Source organism: Siphateles boraxobius, unplaced genomic scaffold, assembly GCF_051911475.1.
Source record: "Siphateles boraxobius isolate OS27281-9 unplaced genomic scaffold, OSU_SipBor_1 1, whole genome shotgun sequence".
In the NCBI taxonomy this organism is placed as follows: domain Eukaryota; kingdom Metazoa; phylum Chordata; class Actinopteri; order Cypriniformes; family Leuciscidae; genus Siphateles; species Siphateles boraxobius.
The window spans coordinates 15,169,471-15,188,642 of NW_027508699.1; the positions used below are offsets into that span (position 1 = coordinate 15,169,471).

The window sequence follows — 19,172 nt, forward strand, 5'->3', positions numbered from 1 at the left end:
TTTCAGACACCTGTCACGCCTGAGGCGTTCCCCATAGCGTCGTTGACGTATTGTTGAGTTCCCTTCGAAAGGGAACCTGACATATTTTGTATATTTGTGTGTCCGACACTGCCCCCTATCTGTTGTCGGGGTCCCTGCATGTTGCGACACACAGGCGCGGGAAATTATACACAACGCGGGAAATTATACGCAACGCGCGAACTGCGCATGCTCACATTTGAAAACTCATTTTGATTGGCTGGATAGGAGAGAGCTACGTCTGTCATCAGATGATTAATTTTCCCGGGAGATCTGAAAAGCAAGTCGTGGAGAGCAGGTAAGAAATCAATAACTAAACGTTTTAATAGGTTCTAATGACAAGTATTGTTATGGTTTTGGTGTTTAGCAGACGCTTTTTCGAAAGAGACATACAAATAAAGACAATACAATGTTAAACTTAACAGTAAAACGGGTCCTTCCGCAAATTCAAGGCCTTCAACACATTAAAAAATATATAATAGCGTTACATTTTATCGATTTGTTTAAAATATCCATGAAATAAAGACAGCTTAAAAGTTACAAGAAATTGTATTGTGCCATCTTTTTTATTTTATGACTATTTATCTACCTCATGTTCTGATATTTTTGTCATGCCTTTACAGACGCATGCATTACTATAAACAATAGTTTTAAGTAGAACTATGTTATAGTTTTCACACATGAGCAGTATTTTAGTCCTTTTCACTGGGATTTGCAAATGTTGGAGTTTTCTTTTCAATCTTACATTTTCCATGAGGGTGATCACATGTCAATTAATAAATATATATATAGACATATTATTCAGTATACACTGGGGATATTTGTTTACATAATTTTAAAGTTTAACATTTTTTAAATTGCATTATATTGTTTTTTGCACTCTTATAGTTGTATTAGTGAAGCACATTACATTTCTAAGAGATCTAAAGCCCTGTTTCACAGACATGGTTTACACCAGTGATTCTCAACTCCAGTCCTCACGACCCACTGCTCTGCATATTGTGTATGTCTCCCTTATTTAACACATCTGATTCAGATCCTCAGCATCTGAATCAGGTGTGTTAAATAAGGGAGACATACACAATATGCAGAGCAGTGGGTCGTGAGGACTGGAGTTGAGAATCACTGGTTTACACTAAGCCAGGATTAAGCCGTAGTTCAATCAGGACATTTAAGCAGCTTTTTTAAACGTGCCTTAGAAAAAAAAAAGGCTGGTGTGCATTTTGAGACAAAACTATGACTCTGACATATTTTAAGATCTGTCAATGCAAGTTTTTTTGAGTTAAAACAGCTCAGTCATGCATGTTAGTCTGGGACTAGTTTAAGCCTTGTCTGTGAAACCGGGGGCTAATGTTTTAGGGCATTGAAATTAGACCCTTTTGTCCATCTGTCTGTCGTTGTCTATCTCCTCACAGAACTTAAAAGGTATTGATATACTGACAGCAGGGAAATTTTATGTGAATGTTATGAAAGCATAGAACTCAGTTGAAACTGTTTAAATATCCATGGTATTAGTGAGATTAAAAGTAGTGTTGAGATGTGAGAAGATGTGTTGTTTACATTTTTGTTCTTAATTTCCTCAGCAAATTCAGTCATGCCACGGAGAACTACTCCCCTTCAGGATGCCACTAATCACATCCTTGCTGGAAGAGACAAGAGTTCAATGTTAGAAATTAAATATATAAATCCAGTTAAAGGTAAGTGACTTTGACACACTGTAGGCTAGCCTGAGGGGTTACACGTCACTGGTTCTTGAATTGATATTATCACTAATTGTTTTCAGTTTATGACTATTAATTTTACAAACATTAATATAAATAAGGTTGTGTCTGCAGGTCGTGGTATCTTCACTTTAGCTGTTTTCAATCAAGGAGACTTTGTGGTGGAGTACAGAGGGGAGCTCATTGATGCAGCTGAAGCTGAACATAGACGTAAACTGTACCACAATGCATGTTCGACCTTCATGTTTGAGTTTAAATGGAAGAGGAAGACATGGTGGTAGGTTCAGAATGACTAATATGTTTAGATTTCTATTGTGAGAAGTCAGGATTTCTGAAGTAGGGCTTATGCGTTGCGACGTTCGCCTGTTATAGGACAACTGAATAAACGAACAGACACTGATTAGCTACTTGCTCTACGTTTATTTAAAATTAACAGCAAGACAACTTGAAGTGAATGTGCTTTCCATTAAATGAATCACACACAGTAAACAAATCCTTAACACCAAAAAAACTTTGCAATTTAGACGCGCAAACTGCGTGCCGGTGCTGTGAGACGTAACTACATGCTCGGGCAAATTCGGCTTGAAGCCGGTCGTCCTCGGACGCGGCGCCACGCGCTGTTACAAAAAAAGGCGTGCACACCGTCTAGCGAAATGGAGTCTTGCCGTTCTTGCGCACTGAACGCGTCATTTTTGCCGCGTACACCTTCACGCTCGTGCGGACGCGTCGAGTATAAACAAGGCTTTACTCCGTGTCAGCGGTCAACCGTGTTACTCTGATCGGTAAAGCGGCAGAGATTTCAGACCTCCGTTTATTAACCGGTCACAAACCCCTAGGTAGAACATTCAACATTCATGTTTGAACATTCAAACATTTGTCATTTTTGCACAGTTTGCAGTGCTGTTGCATGTTTTGTCTCGAAAAGCATATTTGACAGTGAGTTGACAGTAAATCTGCATCCTAACTCAAGCTAATACTACTATGTTAAATTTATGTTCATTAACAAAAACAGTAACATCTGTTAAAAAAATTAAATAAATAAATAAATATATATATATTTTATTTGGTAAAATGTAATATTCTGACTGTTTGATTTTTATTAAAATTAACCATTGGTCATTCAACATCATGCATTTAGATCATGAAAACCACAGATAAAGCCAGGCATAGCCTATACTTAGCACCTCACTATCATGGCAAATTGTAACTTTATGGTTTCTATGGTATTTGTATGAAAAACAGTAGCCTAAATACATTATTAAATACTGTAATTATATTTTTATTAGTCATTTAATACATTGTCTACATTAATAATATAATACAATTCAGTATATCCCACATTTCATGGTGCAGTTAATATTACTAGGCTAACATTACAGTAAATCTATGGAAAATGGATTCAGTATCAATTTAGATTCTGACTGTACCGTTGCGCACAGTGTTTCTCCTGTTCGTCAGCGCTGTTTCATCTGCCTTTAAACTGGTTTAAATCACTGAGACATTAGTGTTCTTCGCTGAACTCAAGCGCTTCTCACTGGATCTCGTGAGCAAGATGATGAGAGTAAATGCGTCTGCTCTGGTGAGCTTGCGCAGCGCTGCTGTTTGGACTTTGAGCTGAGCAGATAAATGCTCCGTGTGGTGCGCAATTCAAGTAGCCTGACTACGTCAGACTTCGTACTTCCGCTCAATTTCATTTCGCTTCTGTACATCGACATCTCTCAGTAGCGCCCCAGCGAGAAAGAAAACTTTTTAATTATGCCATGCCAGACTCTGTCTACGAAGTAAATCGAAATTCGCAGAGTTTGGTATTACCAGGCTATGGTTCAAGTGAGTTTCTTTCCGCTTTTGGCGCATAAACTTTATCGAACTGTTGATATCGTTTTATCGAGAAAAAATGCATCGAACAACTGTACTTGTATAATACAATTGGATGTTGGCATTAGTGCAGTTGCTTACAAATTAAAGTACAATTCAAAAGTGTGTCACTATAAACGTCTGTTTAGTACATGATGTTTGTATATTTTCAGTATTGATGGAGCTCTTGAGGATGGGTCTTTTGGACGATTGGCAAACGATGAACACAAGGCACCAAATTGCAGAATGAAGTTGATAGAAGTAGAAGGGAAGCCACATCTCTGCCTTTTTGCTCTGAAGGAAATTACGGCAGGAACTGAAATCACTTATGACTATGGTGGGAAAGAATGGCCCTGGCGTAAAGAGGTGGGTCACTTAGAATTTTTTTTTTTTTCCTATGAATTGGTGTCATGGTTTAAAGCCTATATTTTGACATCTTGATAACAATGCAATCATCTGTCTTAAAATCTACTGTGTGTTATGCTGTGTCAGTTTCATGATGCCACAGAGATTACACAATACCTATTGCTTGTTAGTGACAACATTTAGAACCAAAAAAACAGAAATCACTGCTTTGTGGTATTCAATCCGGTTTTCAGTCAATCTTGTCAGGTTAATCTCGACTTTGCATGACTCTCCCAGCTGATGCCACCAAGCTTATCTGTATGTTTTGTCCTGTATGTTTTTAGATTCCCCCTACTGTTACAAGCATTGCTGCCCAAGAGTCTATTAAAGACAGTGTCCAAGACCAAATCATGTCATCCACAGTCTTTATTGAAGGTCAGTGACTTTTTGACTTAATGTTTTATCTAGTTGTCAATGGTATGCTGTAGATGAGTAAGAAACTTTTATGCCACATATTGCCATGTTAACTGAGATGGTTTTACATTAGTTATGGTGGGCATATAAACTTATTGTGTCTATAAAGGATGTGAACCAGTGGTTGCTTCTAGAGTGATCCACAACCCCACACTCCCTGGCCTTGCTCATATTCTTTCCTGTATTCTACAGAGACCAGAGAGAGACCAGAACTCCAGTCCTGCAATATGACATCAGGCTGTTCTGCTTGTGAGGTTAGGTTGAATACAGTGTCTGTTAACGCAACATGTCCCATTGTTTTACAATGGCTAAGGAAAGGTCACAACACAAAGCACCACCACGTACACGTGGTATAGTTTTATTGGATGAGGGCACAGCAAAATGTAATTAATTATTCGTAAGTAACAGTTCTTCCGCAAAATATATTTTCTGTAGCTGAATTGTAGGCAAGTAATTCAAAAATGCAGACAGCGTAACTTTTCTAAGTTGTACTAACAAAGGAAAAAATGCAGCCAGAGATGTGATGTTATGGGAATTTTACAACATGATCTAATGTGATCCAGCCAATCATATTCAAGGGTCAGAACATTTTAAATTGTTAGTTAGTCTGTCTTAGTCAGGTCAACTATACAATAGCACAGTTGTGTAGGTGATGTCCAAGTTCACATGTGCATTTTCTGTTTAACTTGTTTAGACACAGCTCAGTGGTGCAAGCTTCCCTTCTGGCCAACACTCCGTTGCAGTGCTTGGTGACCACACCCATGACTTGGAACCCAATGTTTTCTCTACAGATTTATTCAGAAGTGAGTCCCTGCTTGAATAAGCAATGCCTGGTAAATACTGGGGTCCTGTAAAGCACTGTGCCTTCATGTCCTGTGTTCTCTTCAACAGACACCGAATTGAGAGCAGAGTGTCAGTCATTCAGTCCCACACAAGACAGCCTTGAGCATGAGGTTAGTTTGAATTCAGCTGTTTATTGCGGGATGTATGAATGTTTAGAATTGATGTATTTTCATAAGGGACATATTTCTGAATTCATTATAATCATACTGCAGATACAGTCTGAAAATCTTTGTCTGTAAAGATAGATATTATTTAACATTTTGTTTCCCTGTCTACATCATTTTGAGTGTCATAAACTTAAAGGTTTGATTGAGGGTGTCCCTCTCAGGTGAAATGGACACTGTACCAGTTGATGCCTGTTCATCTTAGCATATTGCTGTTCTTTTTTTAGGTGCACCGTGTCAGAGGTCAATGTGGCACTTCTGAGAAAGAGGGGATTGGTGAAGTTGATGTCCAGCCCCAGGAGGGCTCGCCCCCTGTGTCGTCAACAGACCCTGCCAGTGGTCAGTTATAGTTTTGAGTAAATGTTAACTTCTGGGAATGCATGTCATGCCTGCTAAGGGTTTACAGGGTCACCGTGATTTTGCCAAGTAAGACATGGTCCTGGATCAACATATTTTGTTGATCCTGGATTAATATTCCTGTCCCAAATTTAGTCATTACCCAATCCCTACCCCTAACCTAACCCTACCCATAATTTTTCCCTAAAATCATAGGGTAATGATAGGTGAAAAACACTGTTTAAGTACTTCACCCTGATTCTAAGCCTAAACTTGACATAAACTGTAAACTTGTCCCTCAAATCTGATTGGTTGATTGGAAAGTTGATCCAGGATCAACAAAGATGTTGATCCAGGAACATGTGGTACTTGGTGAAATCACGGTCACCGGGTTTACAGCATGAAAAACATCTGGCATTGTCAGGCTATTTTTAGATTATGATTTTATGGTTTGATGGATATTTTGAGTAGAACTTTGTCTATCAGGGATGCGAGTTGACTATGTTTTGCCTATATGTGGTTTTATGATACGAGGAAAGCCAAGCACTGAATCTCCCTGTGTTCCCTTGTACAGAGACCGAATCGAGATCAGGGTGTCACGCATCCAGAGCCGCGCCGAATGACTCTGCTTGTGCGGTGAGTTTGAATTCACCTGTGTTTTGAAATTGACCAATGGTTAGAAGTACTGGTATGTTCCTTGGAACAGTTTTCAGTGTTTTAATAAACCTCTTGCAGCTACGGTGGTTATGTCCTCTATTCAGTATGGATGGTCTTTTCTAATCGCGGTGTCCCCACAACACTGGAGTTTTTCTGAGTGTGCCACACACTGGGAGTTCAATAGTGGAAGTCTTAAAGTTTGAGCATGGATGTCATTAATAGTCCAAAGGAAAGTGTCCTTGCACACTTAGAGTTTGTCTGTTACAAACTGTCCTCACACAACATGAATATTCCTGTGTCACACACAGATGTAGAAACTACAGCATGTGCTTGTAAAGTGGCTAGTTAAGGAATAGGGTTTTCCCTATTTTATATACATTCTTAGTTGTGGCATCTATGTGTAACTATATGGTTCATGGACCATGGTCAGCTGTTTCTTGCGGCTTGATGGTAAAATTAGTTTTTTCAGTGACATGTCTCCCCTATACAAAATGGTTGCTAAATTGTTAAATATTCTGTCTTTGCATGTATGCAGTATTATCATCTGTACCAGTTGATGCCTGTTCATCTTTGCATATTGCTGTTCTTTTTTTAGGTGCACCGTGTCAGAGGTCAATGTGGCACTTCTGAGAAAGAGGGGATTGGTGAAGTTGATGTCCAGCCCCAGGAGGGCTCGCCCCCTGTGTCGTCAACAGACCCTGCCAGTGGTCAGTTATAGTTTTGAGTAAATGTTGTTGACTTCTGGGAATGCATGTCATGCCTGCTAATGGTTTACAGCATGAAAAACATCTGGCATTGTCAGGCTATTTTTAGATGATTATTTTATGGTTTGATGGATATTTTGAGTTGAACTTTGTCTTTCAGGGATGCGAGTTGACTATGTTGTGACTATATGTGGTTTTATGATATGAGGAAAGCCAAGCACTGAATCTCCCTGTGTTCCCTTGTACAGAGACCGAATCGAGATCAGGGTGTCACGCATCCAGAGCCGCGCCGAAAGACTCTGCTTGTGCGGTGAGTTTGAATTCACCTGTGTTTTGAAATTGACTAATGGTTAGAAGTACTGGGATGTTCCTTGGAACAGTTTTCAGTGTTTTAATAAACCTCTTGCAGCTACGGTGGTTATGTCCTCTATTCAGTATGGATGGTCTTTTCTAATCGCGGTGTCCCCACAACACTGGAGTTTTTCTGAGTGTGCCACACACTGGGAGTTCAATAGTGGAAGTCTTAAAGTTTGAGCATGGATGTCATTAATAGTCCAAAGGAAAGTGTCCTTGCACACTTAGAGTTTGTCTGTTACAAACTGTCCTCACATAACATGAATATTCCTGTGTCACACACAGATGTAGAAACTACAGCATGTGCTTGTAAAGTGGCTAGTTAAGGAATAGGGTTTTCCCTATTTTATATACATTCTTAGTTGTGGCATCTATGTGTAACTATATGGTTCATGGACCATGGTCAGCTGTTTCTTGCGGCTTGATGGTAAAATTAGTTTTTTCAGTGACATGTCTCCCCTGTACAAAATGGTTGCTAAATTGTTAAATATTCTGTCTTTGCATGTATGCAGTATTATCATCTGTACCAGTTGATGCCTGTTCATCTTTGCATATTGCTGTTCTTTTTTTAGGTGCACCGTGTCAGAGGTCAATGTGGCACTTCTGAGAAAGAGGGGATTGGTGAAGTTGATGTCCAGCCCCAGGAGGGCTCGCCCCCTGTGTCGTCAACAGACCCTGCCAGTGGTCAGTTATAGTTTTGAGTAAATGTTAACTTCTGGGAATGCATGTCATGCCTGCTAAGGGTTTACAGGGTCACCGTGATTTTGCCAAGTAAGACATGGTCCTGGATCAACATATTTTGTTGATCCTGGATTAACATTCCTGTCCCAAATTTAGTCATTACCCAATCCCTACCCCTAACCTAACCCTACCCATAATTTTTCCCTAAAATCATAGGGTAATGATAGGTGAAAAACACTGTTTAAGTACTTCACCCTGATTCTAAGCCTAAACTTGACATAAACTGTAAACTTGTCCCTCAAATCTGATTGGTTGATTGGAAAGTTGATCCAGGATCAACAAAGATGTTGATCCAGGAACATGTGGTACTTGGTGAAATCACGTTCACCGGGTTTACAGCATGAAAAACATCTGGCATTGTCAGGCTATTTTTAGATGATTATTTTATGGTTTGATGGATATTTTGAGTAAAACTTTGTCTATCAGGGATGCGAGTTGACTATGTTTTGCCTATATGTGGTTTTATGATATGAGGAAAGCCAAGCACTGAATCTCCCTGTGTTCCCTTGTACAGAGACCGAATCGAGATCAGGGTGTCACGCATCCAGAGCCGCGCCGAATGACTCTGCTTGTGCGGTGAGTTTGAATTCACCTGTGTTTTGAAATTGACCAATGGTTAGAAGTACTGGGATGTTCCTTGGAACAGTTTTCAGTGTTTTAATAAACCTCTTGCAGCTACGGTGGTTATGTCCTCTATTCAGTATGGATGGTCTTTTCTAATCGCGGTGTCCCCACAACACTGGAGTTTTTCTGAGTGTGCCACACACTGGGAGTTCAATAGTGGAAGTCTTAAAGTTTGAGCATGGTTGACATTAATAGTCCAAAGGAAAGTGTCCTTGCACACTTAGAGTTTGTCTGTTACAAACTGTCCTCACATAACATGAATATTCCTGTGTCACACACAGATGTAGAAACTACAGCATGTGCTTGTAAAGTGGCTAGTTAAGGAATAGGGTTTTCCCTATTTTATATACATTCTTAGTTGTGGCATCTATGTGTACCTATATCAAGGATGGGCAACTTCTGTCCTGGAGGGCCACTGTCCTGCAGAGTTTAGCTCCAACCCTGACAAAAACTCTTTTCTAGTAATCCTGAAAACATTGATTAGCTTGTTCAGGTGTGTTTAATTCGGGTTGGAGCTAAACTGCAGGACAGTGGCCCTCCAGGACCGAAGCTGCCCATCCATTACATCCTCTATTCAGTATGGATGGTCTTTTCTAATCGCGGTGTCCCCCCAACACTGGAGTTTTTCTGAGTGTGCCACACACTAGGAGTTCAATAGTGGAAGTCTTAGTTTCAGCATGGATGTCATTAATAGTCCAAAGGAAAGTGTCCTTGCATACCTAGAGTTTGTGTGTTACACACGTACAAAGATTTTTACCTTTTTTTCACAAAATTACTTTAGTTTCTTAGAATTTTTTTTACTTTTCTTGCTTTGCCTAATTAGATAGTCCAGGTTTAATCAACCTATTTTCTTGCAGTTTGAGGTTATGTAGTGCTGTGGCTAGAAAGAAGAGGATAATCAGTTTCCTTGCCCCTATCAGTTAGTTGCCCGCTTTTTCGCTAGTGGTCTGTATTGTAGATTTTTTCATTTATTTTTTCCAACCTACAGCACTCGCTGTCTTCAAACAACAGGGCTATTGGTTGATTTACCCTGGACCTGGAGGTTAACTTTTAGTGTTAAGCAAAGCCTTTGATTGGTAGAGATCCCTGTTGTCATTTATTTATTTATTTATTTATTTTTTAACAGATAATAGAAGTTAAGCAGAGTAAATCTAAATTTGGCTTTGGACACAGGTTCAGAAACTAGATGTGTTGGGTTTTTTAAATGCCAGATGAAGGTTTACTTCATTATTTAGAGGAATTGTTGTTTTTGCCATCGTTCCAAGTAGAAGTAAATCTTTCTCTTTTGTGTGTGTGATGAGTGACACCCCAACAGTTAACCAACCTAAACATAAGTCATATGAATTGAATAGATTTGCTTCGCTATTATATCTCAAAAGTAACTTATTTCCCCCTTTTTTATCTCTCCTGATTTAATTCCCCCTTGGTTGTGTGAAAGTAAAAAAGCCACACAAAAAAAATTAATTCAAGATATAATTTGTGTGTGTAAAGTTTTTATATTCATGTTTTAAAAAAATGTTTTCACAGTGTACAGTCCATAAGCTGGTTTTTGAACTGGTGAGAATTGACAAATGCTGGATATGCCATTCACCTTTGACATCTATCAAATGGCACGGTTTAAGATGCAAACGTAAGTGTGTTATTCATCTTCTCCTAATTAATGCATTTCTCAGTACACCATAAGTTGTTTAATTTCATGTTATCGGTCAGTTCCAGACTCACACCTATAAAGCATGTTGATTGAATGTTTTATCAGTTCAAAAACCATTGCGGTGGAAAACACTGGAGTGGCAGATACTATGACGTACCAGGCAAGTGAGTTTGCAAGCTGAGGCACATAGCAAAGAACAGAGAGCATACCTGCAAACTAGTTGCCTTTTGGCTAAATTTACCATTTTGTAATTAAAATAGGCCATTTACGTGAAGCAAAGGAGTTTTTTTGGGGGGTGGGAGGGGGTTGTGGCGAGTCGGAGAAGCCGCATTTCAAATCAGATCACGCAGGGTTTCCCTAACCCCTTGAGACTTTCGTCTTTGGATGTTGACCAAGTTCTTAATTCCTTTGCTATGATCATTTATATTATTAGGCTATCTATACTGTCCTATTGCTCTTTGTTGATTAGACTTCGGCCTAAGTTAGGCTACAACCTTAAATTCTCACAAATGTTTTGATCTTTCATCCGGTTCGCTGCAGCTCGGCTAAACGCGTCTTTAATGGACTTTATTCATTGGTGTGACTGAAATAAAATTACAACTTATAGATGAGTTGTTTGCAATGTTAACCCAATCGCACAATAAGCAAAACATCGCTGTTTGAATTTGTTGTAGACAAATTTCAACGATCCCATATTTGCGACGATACCAATACAAAAAAGGCAGTTCTTTGTTTGATGTGCTACGTGAACATAGGCCAATGTTTGTGCTTCTTCAGCAGCATTTTTAAATATTCGCTTGTCTGAGAAGCATAATGCACAAACATTTAATTATGTCTAATGAGTATAAACAAGCAAAATCCCCTCAAGTCCGTGGTGCACTCAGGTCATTGCTAAAGTCATTCTGTAATTACGCATATGCTCACAAACTTCAAAGATGATGTTAAACCCTTTGAGCAGAAACTATCAAACTTGCAAATATCTTTTTGTCTGTCCAATAAGCATTTCCAAGTGTGTTTTTTTTTCTAACTTTTTTTTTACTTCGTGCCTTCCAATAAGTCACTGGGCCTTATTTACGCATCTGAGTTGATGATAGTTTCAGTGGGCTTTTCAAGTGGAATTAGAATTTAGTTTGGCTAATTGAGATGATAGATATACTGTATATAAAAGCTCATAATGAACAAAAACTTTAGGGCTAATAAATCAGGACCTAATTCAATAGATCCACCAAGCAATTGGCAATCCAAATGCTTGGAGGTGTCTCCACACCTTTCCAATTACTTTCCTTTTATTCTCACTAGCCTTATTAATTAATGTAGGATGAACATTTCATCATTTCTGTTCCCCTTTAGACTATTCTGCCAGAACTCTTTGGGCCAAGGATGCATTCTGAATCATAGCTTATATGGCCTCACACCTTCCATGTTACACATTAAAAAAAGAATGTGCTTTGTCAGGTCAGGCTGTTAATGTGTCTGTTTTTACAATAACAGTGTTTTAAAATCAGAATCTCAAATCTCTTGATTGTTCGGACAATGCCATATATCATTTGTACGTTTAATTCTGTTTGGATCTGTTTGGAAATCCCATCAGAATGCACCATTTGAACAGTCATTTTTCAAAAAAATCTGCTTTTCATTCTGAACTCACTTTATGCTTCAGTTTTCAGTTCACTTCATGCGTATGTTTAGTGGTGTTGCTGAATTTATTGTGTGGGATCACTACATACATTTTTAACTTTGACTTTGAATGGGTAATGTAAATGCTCTGCCACTCCAGTGAATTCTGCCTTAATGGTCGAAACCTGTGTACTTTTTTGTCAAAATGGAAAATTTTAGCCATCACTCAAACTGTGCATTTGTACTGAACAGTTCATTTTGTTAGCATTTCTTGATCATTAGTGTAAAGCTGTTTGCATTTAATAAGAAAATTAGTATGTAATTGGTCAGCATGGGGAATTGACCAATTGTTGTCTAACCCTGCCTAATTTTGTCTGTAAAGAATGTTCTGGTGTGTGGCATAAAATCTGCCTCCAGAAATCCTCAGAAGACTGGGATATATCAGATGTAAGTGTGCATTGAAGTATAATATGCTTAATATCAATAGGATGGCTCTTAGCAGTTTGTTTTTGACATCCATCCTTCCCATGTGTATTTCTGTTAAAGTATGCTGTTTTTAATTAAATTTAATTTCATTCATTAATTTAATGTACTTTACAGGACGATGTCTCATCTGGTGACGAGTACATCCCAGCATCTGTATCGGATTCAGAAAGCTCAGGGACAGAGTTGAGTGTTGAGTTGCCTGGACCATCCAAAAAGTCCCATGCCACTAATTTGCCTGATTTAGGTGTTACTTTTTCTGAACAAGAACAGACCATAGATATAGAGGACAACTCAAAGGATATCTGTAAGAATATCTTGATGGATCTAGAAACTACTGGTGATCTCCAAAGTGACCCCGAACCAGAACCAGAAAGCTCAGAGTCATACCTGCAGAAAACAAAAGATGCGAGTAACGAAAAGGGTACTGTGGATGTTCTTGGCCAAAGTAAATCCCCAACCAAATCAGCGAAATTCATTAAAAGCCAAGTCAATTATTGTTTTGTATGTGAAAAACCTCAAACAAAATTTGCACGTCATCTCGAGAGGCATGTTAATGAAAATGCTGAAATCGCACAGGCGCTCCAGTTCCCCAAATCATCAAAGGACAGAAAGGTTCTTCTTGAGAAATTCCGAAACCTTGGCAACTTCAAGCATAACTCTATTGTTAAAACCACAGGGTCAGGCTGTCTTAAAGTGAAAAGGAGTTCCAAACAGAGCAGCAGCTCTGAGACTTACGATTACTGCTTGTACTGTAAGGGTATGTTATCCAGAGCCGAACTTTCTCGACATATGAGCAGATGTTCCCTGAGACCCGAGAATAATGTTGAAGAGGGACCTAAGTTGAGAGAGAGAGTCTTTGGTATAGCATCTGCTCAGTCTACAATGTCCCAGCCAATTTCAAGTGAACTTTGGTCAGTTTTGGGCAAAATGCACAGGGATGACGTGTCCACTGCAATAAGGAATGATCATTATATCATGCAGTTTGCCCAGTCCCTCTTTAATAAGCATGGGAATGACAGATCAAAGCATGAGTATATAAGACAGAAAGTAAGGGAACTTGGGAGATTACTTGTGACTTTGCGCCACACAACTAGAATCCATAACATGGAAGAAGCAATAAAACCAGGCAACTTCTTTATTCTTACTAGTGCTGTCAAGAGAGTTTCAGGTTTTGATCATGAAAACAACACATTCAAAGCCCCAAGTTTGGCCCTGAAAATTGGGCATTCTCTCAGAAAGATAAGTGACCTCATCATGTGTCGTGTCCTCATGGAAGAGGACCAAGAGGCGATCGATTCCATCAGGAGGTTTCATGCACTTCATGAAACAAAGTGGTCTGAATTAGTTTCCCATTCTGCCTTATCTAACCTGAGTGAGGCAAAATACAACAAGAGCAGCAGGCTTCCACTGGCCAAAGACGTTCAGAAGCTACAGTTATATCTTGGTCAGCAAGTGGAATTGGCTAAGGAGAAACTAGCCGATAACCCAACAACAGGCACTTATGCAGCACTAGCAAAGGTGACCCTCTGTCAAGTCATTTTGTTTAATAGGAGGAGGGAAGGTGAAGTGGCACGGATGACTGTAAAAAATTTTGAAGGTCGTGACATGTCACAGCTAAACGATGACATAAGCACTGGGCTTACAGAAGTTGAGAAGAGACTTTGCAAACAATTCGCCAGAGTAGAATTGAGGGGGAAAAAAGGACGAAAGGTTGCTGTGATCCTGACTCCTGATATGACTGCTAACCTGTCACTCCTCATTAGTAAGCGGAAAGAGTGTGGAGTAACTGAAAACAACAATTACCTGTTCGCTGTTCCTTGTAGTGATGGTCACTACAGAGGGCAGTTTGGTAAATATGCAGATGCTTGTGGAGCCGAAGATCCTCAAAACCTCAGATCAACTTACCTTCGCAAACAGATCGCCACAATAAGCCAAGTCATGAACTTGAAAGATAATGAACTGGACCAGCTGGCCGATTTTCTCGGCCATGACATTAGGGTGCATAGGGAGTACTATCGACTGCCCCAATCAACAATTCAGCTGGCTAAGATCTCAAAGCTGCTTATGGCTATGGAGAAGGGAAGTGTGAAGGATATTCAAGGAAAATCTCTGGACGAAATTGGTGGTTTGTATCATTTACATGTTGTTAAATCTACTTGGTGTATGTGTAATAAAATGTGTTAATTTTTACAATGTAATTTAATAGATGGCATAGACGATATGGATACAGGATCACAACTACTCCTTAATGTTTCCACATTGCAAGGTACTGTTAAATTGGGTACCAAGGCTACTGAAATTGTTGCATTCCATGTTGCGGATTTTGTAATTGTATTGGTGAAATATTTAAAATAGGCTTTTTTTTATATACATTTAGATAACTGCCTACTGTTATTTAAAAAATGAACTTTTTAAAATGAACTTTTTATTGCCTACCCTCCTTGCTGTGTAATTGATACCAACGTTTTTTTGTTGTTGTCTTGTTTTGTTTTTAGACAATGAAGAAATGTTGGCTTCTGGCACTTTTGAATCACCTCACCTCTCCGAGACTGCAGCTCAAGGTATAATCTGAATGAAGGACCCAAAGTTTGCCAAACAAATCTCATGTAGTTAGCTGGATCTATGGGTTCATTAGAGTTTATTAAAACGTTTTAGTCAGGAATTTTCCAGTAGTACGATGGTTATAAACTTGGCTAGTATTTTGATGTGTTCAGTAGTTTGCATGATCATTTTAAAACAACAGCGAAGACTTGGCCTGTATAAAATCTACATCATTTCCTAGTAAAATTATCACTCAGGTATTGTTGCACAGTTACGCTCTCCTGACTTTATCCGGTTCAACAACTTTGCCATGAGTATACTTATTATAATATAGAATTGGCTGTCTACAGTTCTACATGTATCCCCTCCATGCCCATGGTAGGCAGACAGGCTCTTTAAGCCCATACATTTATACTGTGCAATATTTTTTTAGATGACCAGGGGAACGCTGCCTGTGTAACTTCTGGATCACCTCATCTCCCCGACTCAGTTACTCAAGGTATTGTATAAATGCGATGCCATGTCCATCACTAGGCACCACTAATGTGCAGTCAACGCTTACATTGTTTGGTTAGACATATAAGGCATAAAAAGAAGCTGGATGTATTGTTTTTAATAAGGAGTGTAATGAAATGTCATGTTAATTAAAACAATCTAACTTGATTTTTAGCAGAACTAAAGTCAATTTATTATCACACACATTGTCTACACAAGTTCCAGCTTGTTTGTCAATTTTGAACAGCAACATCCCTACCTACAAGTACATCTTGAAGGATCTTTTATCTTTTTTTTTTATCTTCTAATATTTTTTTAATTGTTCAGGTTTCCATGTTTCATCAAGGCGGTGTGTGAAGAGACCATGGTCTGAGGAGGAGATACAAGCTGTGATGAAACATATGAGGCCTTTTATTGAAAACGGTGTCACTGCCACCACTGAGCAGTGTCTGAAGTGCAAGGAAAAGGAACAACCTATCTTGGAGAAAAGATCCATTCAGAACATTCGAGATTTTGTGCGCAACAGGGGCTTGGCCTTTAAAAGACATTCAAATGCTAAACGCTAAATGCACTTTTGGATAGCCTTAGCCTTTACCTTTCTAGGCATGTTTTGCAAGTTGCTGTCCTGTGTTCAGAAATGGTTTAGGTCACTTAAAGGTTAGTTTAAAACAAAAATGATGTCATTAATGACTCGCCCTCATGTCGTTCCAAGCCCGTAAGTCCTCTGTTCATCTTCTGAACACAGTTTAAGATATTTTAGATTTAGTCTGAGAGTTTTCAGTTCCTCCATTGAAAATGTATGTACGGTTTACTGTCCTTGTCCAGAAAGGAAATAAAGACATCATCAGAGTAGTCCATGTGACATCAGTGGGTTAGTTAGAATGTTTTGAAGCATCGAAAATACATTTTGGTCCAAAAAAACAAAAACTACGACTTCATTCAGCATTGTATTGTCTTCCCGGCCTGTTGTCAACTTCACAGTGACCCTGCTGATGACGCGTTATCTGGTGCACCCGAGCGTCGTTTACCGTCTGGGGGAGACGCACACTGTATTCAAGCTATTCTACATTGTTTGTATTTTAGTATTGCTATATTTTTTTTTTTTTACAATGGTGCGTAAGTGTGCATGTCGCGGATCCTAATCGCCAAAAACACTCGGGTGCACCAGATAACACGTCATCAGCAGGGTCACTGTGAAGTTGACAACAGACCGGGAAGACAATACAATGCTGAATGAAGTCGTAGTTTTTGTTATTTTTGGACCAAAATGTATTTTCGATGCTTAAAAACATTCTAACTAACCCACTGATGTCACATGGACTACTTTGATGATGTCTTTATTTCCTTTTTGGACAAGGACAGTAAACCGTACATGCATGTTTAATGGAGGAACTGAAAACTCTCAGACTAAATCTAAAATATCTTAAACTGTGTTCAGAAGATGAACGGAGGTCTTACGGGCTTGGGACGACGTGAGGGTGAGTCATTAATGACATTTTCATTTTTGGGTCATCCTCATCTTTTAATTTAATTTAATTTATTTTATAATTTAATACATTTTATTTATTTTATTTATTAATCCTTTAATTTATTTTGCTTACAGGTAGTTTTTTTGTTTTGTTTATTTTGCTATGTGGTTACCCTGGGCCTTTTAATGTCAGGATTCACTTTTATTTTTATATGTATATTTTTACAATGCTGTCCTTTTAAGGAACAGATTCTTGAGGTGACCAAATCAAATATATTTCAGTAAATCAACAAATGTTGTGTTGTGTGTTAATAATGACAAACGTATATTATTTTCAACATTTTTAGCTTAAATGCAGATGAATTACGTTTAGTAGTCAAACATGGTAGATTTTTTCATAAACCTATCTACATACCTATAATATTAATACTCCAGCGCATCTAAAGTCGAGGTCAGCCGAGTCTAACCCTATACTCTAGCACGTCTACACATCGACAGCCGCTAAGTGCTAATCCTATACTCTAGCGTAGAGGTTTAGTTCCAACCTGCTTCAGCACACCTGCCTCTGTATTTTCAAGCAAACCTGAAGAGCTTGATGAGCTGATTCAATTTATTTTTAGAAGGCATCTCACGGAAGCAGTAGGGTTGGCAGTTCTGTAATATATTCCATATTATTATAATGGTGTGCCTCAGTCACTTTGGTCTTATAATCCATGTGTCTTTTCAAAGCAGGTTATATTTGGTGTATGTGTATGGTGACTTGGCCTTATACACCTTGTGTCCTTTCAAAGCAGGTTATATTTGGTGTATGTGTATGGTCAAATCATTGACCTTGTACACCACAATGTCCTTCTAGCCCGTGTTACAGAAATGTCTTTACAAACCACCAGAAAGTCTGAAAAAGAGCCATTTTTTATATCTCAGCTGTGCAAAGAAAATCTTTTAATTTTAAGTCGTGTATAGGTTCGCTGATTTTTTTCAAGATTTTTGATATATGTTTTGTAGCTCTAGCTCCACTGGAACCCGGTGTCCCCGTAGCCCTATACCCAGTCTGATTTGCCAAAAATTTCAAAAATTGTCCCTTTAGCCCGACAAACGGGTATGTGTGTGTGTGTGTGTGTGTGTGTGTGTGTGTGTGTGTGTGTGTGTGTGTGTGTGTGTGTGTGTGTGTGTGTGTGTGTGTGTGTGTGTGTGTGTGTGTAACACAACTACATATCACTGTTGTTTCCTGAAGGAACTGTTTCGTTTTTAACTAGTGCCACACAATATGATACAAATGACAATAAAGTTGACTTTAACTCTGAAATAGACACTCCATAAAGTTTTATCAGGAATTTTACTCTGCTTAACCCAGAAAAGATGCCCAAGGTGAACAGCAATGTCCATATGGCACATGATGAGAATTTTACTTCAGTAAATAATACGGCTTCACCTCATGTTTAGGACAGTGATGTTATGACTGTAAACTGACAGCGATTTCAGACTTTAATTATCTCTTTTGTCAGTAAAATGCTTCCTCTGCAGTTATTCCTATATTGTTGCTCCATTAATACAACTCTGCATCAGATTCAGATCACACACACACACATAAAAAATAAAAAAAAACCTTGACAGTTAGAACAATATTTGATATTCCAAGGGCTGTTAAAAATGGCACGCAGACCTTTTTAGATGAATATAGCTGGAAATTTTGACATCTCTCTGATTTAATGACCGTTAAACATTGACCAAAATAAGTATTCTGTACACTATTGCATGGTGAAAGTAACTTGCTATTAAATTTAAATAATTGATTTTGTGTTATTGATGGAACCTTGAAAAATAACTGGCTCATCCTGCAGCCTGTTTTCTGTTTTCTTCTCCTGGCAGTCAGGTTGCTTTATCTCCCTAGCACTGATAAGTTGATTCAGTCATACAACACTGCACCCAACTTCAGTGCTTCCATTCTGTGTGCTGACAGCCTGTAATTAATGCCTACCTGACTCCTCCGGCAGGCATCTCCCAAGGCTGCTGATTAGGACTCTGGCTCTGCAAAGTATGACACCTGTGTAGACGTTTTACCAGGAGCCCAAACAAAAA

The 19,172-nt window shown here is 38.8% G+C and overlaps 1 protein-coding gene and 2 long non-coding RNA genes across 3 annotated transcripts; all 3 read left to right on the forward strand.

Annotated features, from left to right (window-relative positions):
- The first annotated feature begins 1,888 nt into the window (after nt 1-1,888).
- Nucleotides 1,889-4,351, forward strand: LOC143735678 (uncharacterized). The gene is made up of 3 exons (XR_013203283.1): nt 1,889-2,016; nt 3,767-3,959; nt 4,283-4,351. It is a non-coding gene; the product is annotated as an uncharacterized LOC143735678 (long non-coding RNA).
- Nucleotides 4,352-5,644: 1,293 nt separating this feature from the next.
- Nucleotides 5,645-7,406, forward strand: LOC143735720 (uncharacterized). Its single transcript, XR_013203289.1, has 4 exons — nt 5,645-5,758; nt 6,330-6,391; nt 7,008-7,119; nt 7,365-7,406. It is a non-coding gene; the product is annotated as an uncharacterized LOC143735720 (long non-coding RNA).
- Nucleotides 7,407-8,046: 640 nt separating this feature from the next.
- On the forward strand, nt 8,047-16,242 carry LOC143735761 (uncharacterized). The gene is made up of 9 exons (XM_077226039.1): nt 8,047-8,154; nt 8,726-8,787; nt 10,363-10,465; nt 12,486-12,550; nt 12,704-14,714; nt 14,796-14,855; nt 15,085-15,150; nt 15,564-15,629; nt 15,953-16,242. The coding sequence occupies exons 5-9, from the start codon at nt 12,908-12,910 to the stop codon at nt 16,189-16,191; spliced, it is 2,238 nt and encodes a 745-aa protein (XP_077082154.1). The 5' UTR covers nt 8,047-8,154; nt 8,726-8,787; nt 10,363-10,465; nt 12,486-12,550; nt 12,704-12,907; the 3' UTR covers nt 16,192-16,242.
- The last annotated feature ends 2,930 nt before the right edge of the window (nt 16,243-19,172 follow it).

Bases quoted from the DNA above. Each gene is read 5' to 3' on its own strand.
- LOC143735761 (XM_077226039.1), top strand. From the start codon at position 12,908: ATGGATCTAGAAACTACTGGTGATCTCCAAAGTGACCCCGAACCAGAA. The intron at 14,715-14,795 runs GTTTGTATCATT...GTAATTTAATAG, and splicing joins ATCTCTGGACGAAATTGGTG to ATGGCATAGACGATATGGAT. The intron at 15,151-15,563 runs GTATAATCTGAA...ATATTTTTTTAG, and splicing joins CTCCGAGACTGCAGCTCAAG to ATGACCAGGGGAACGCTGCC.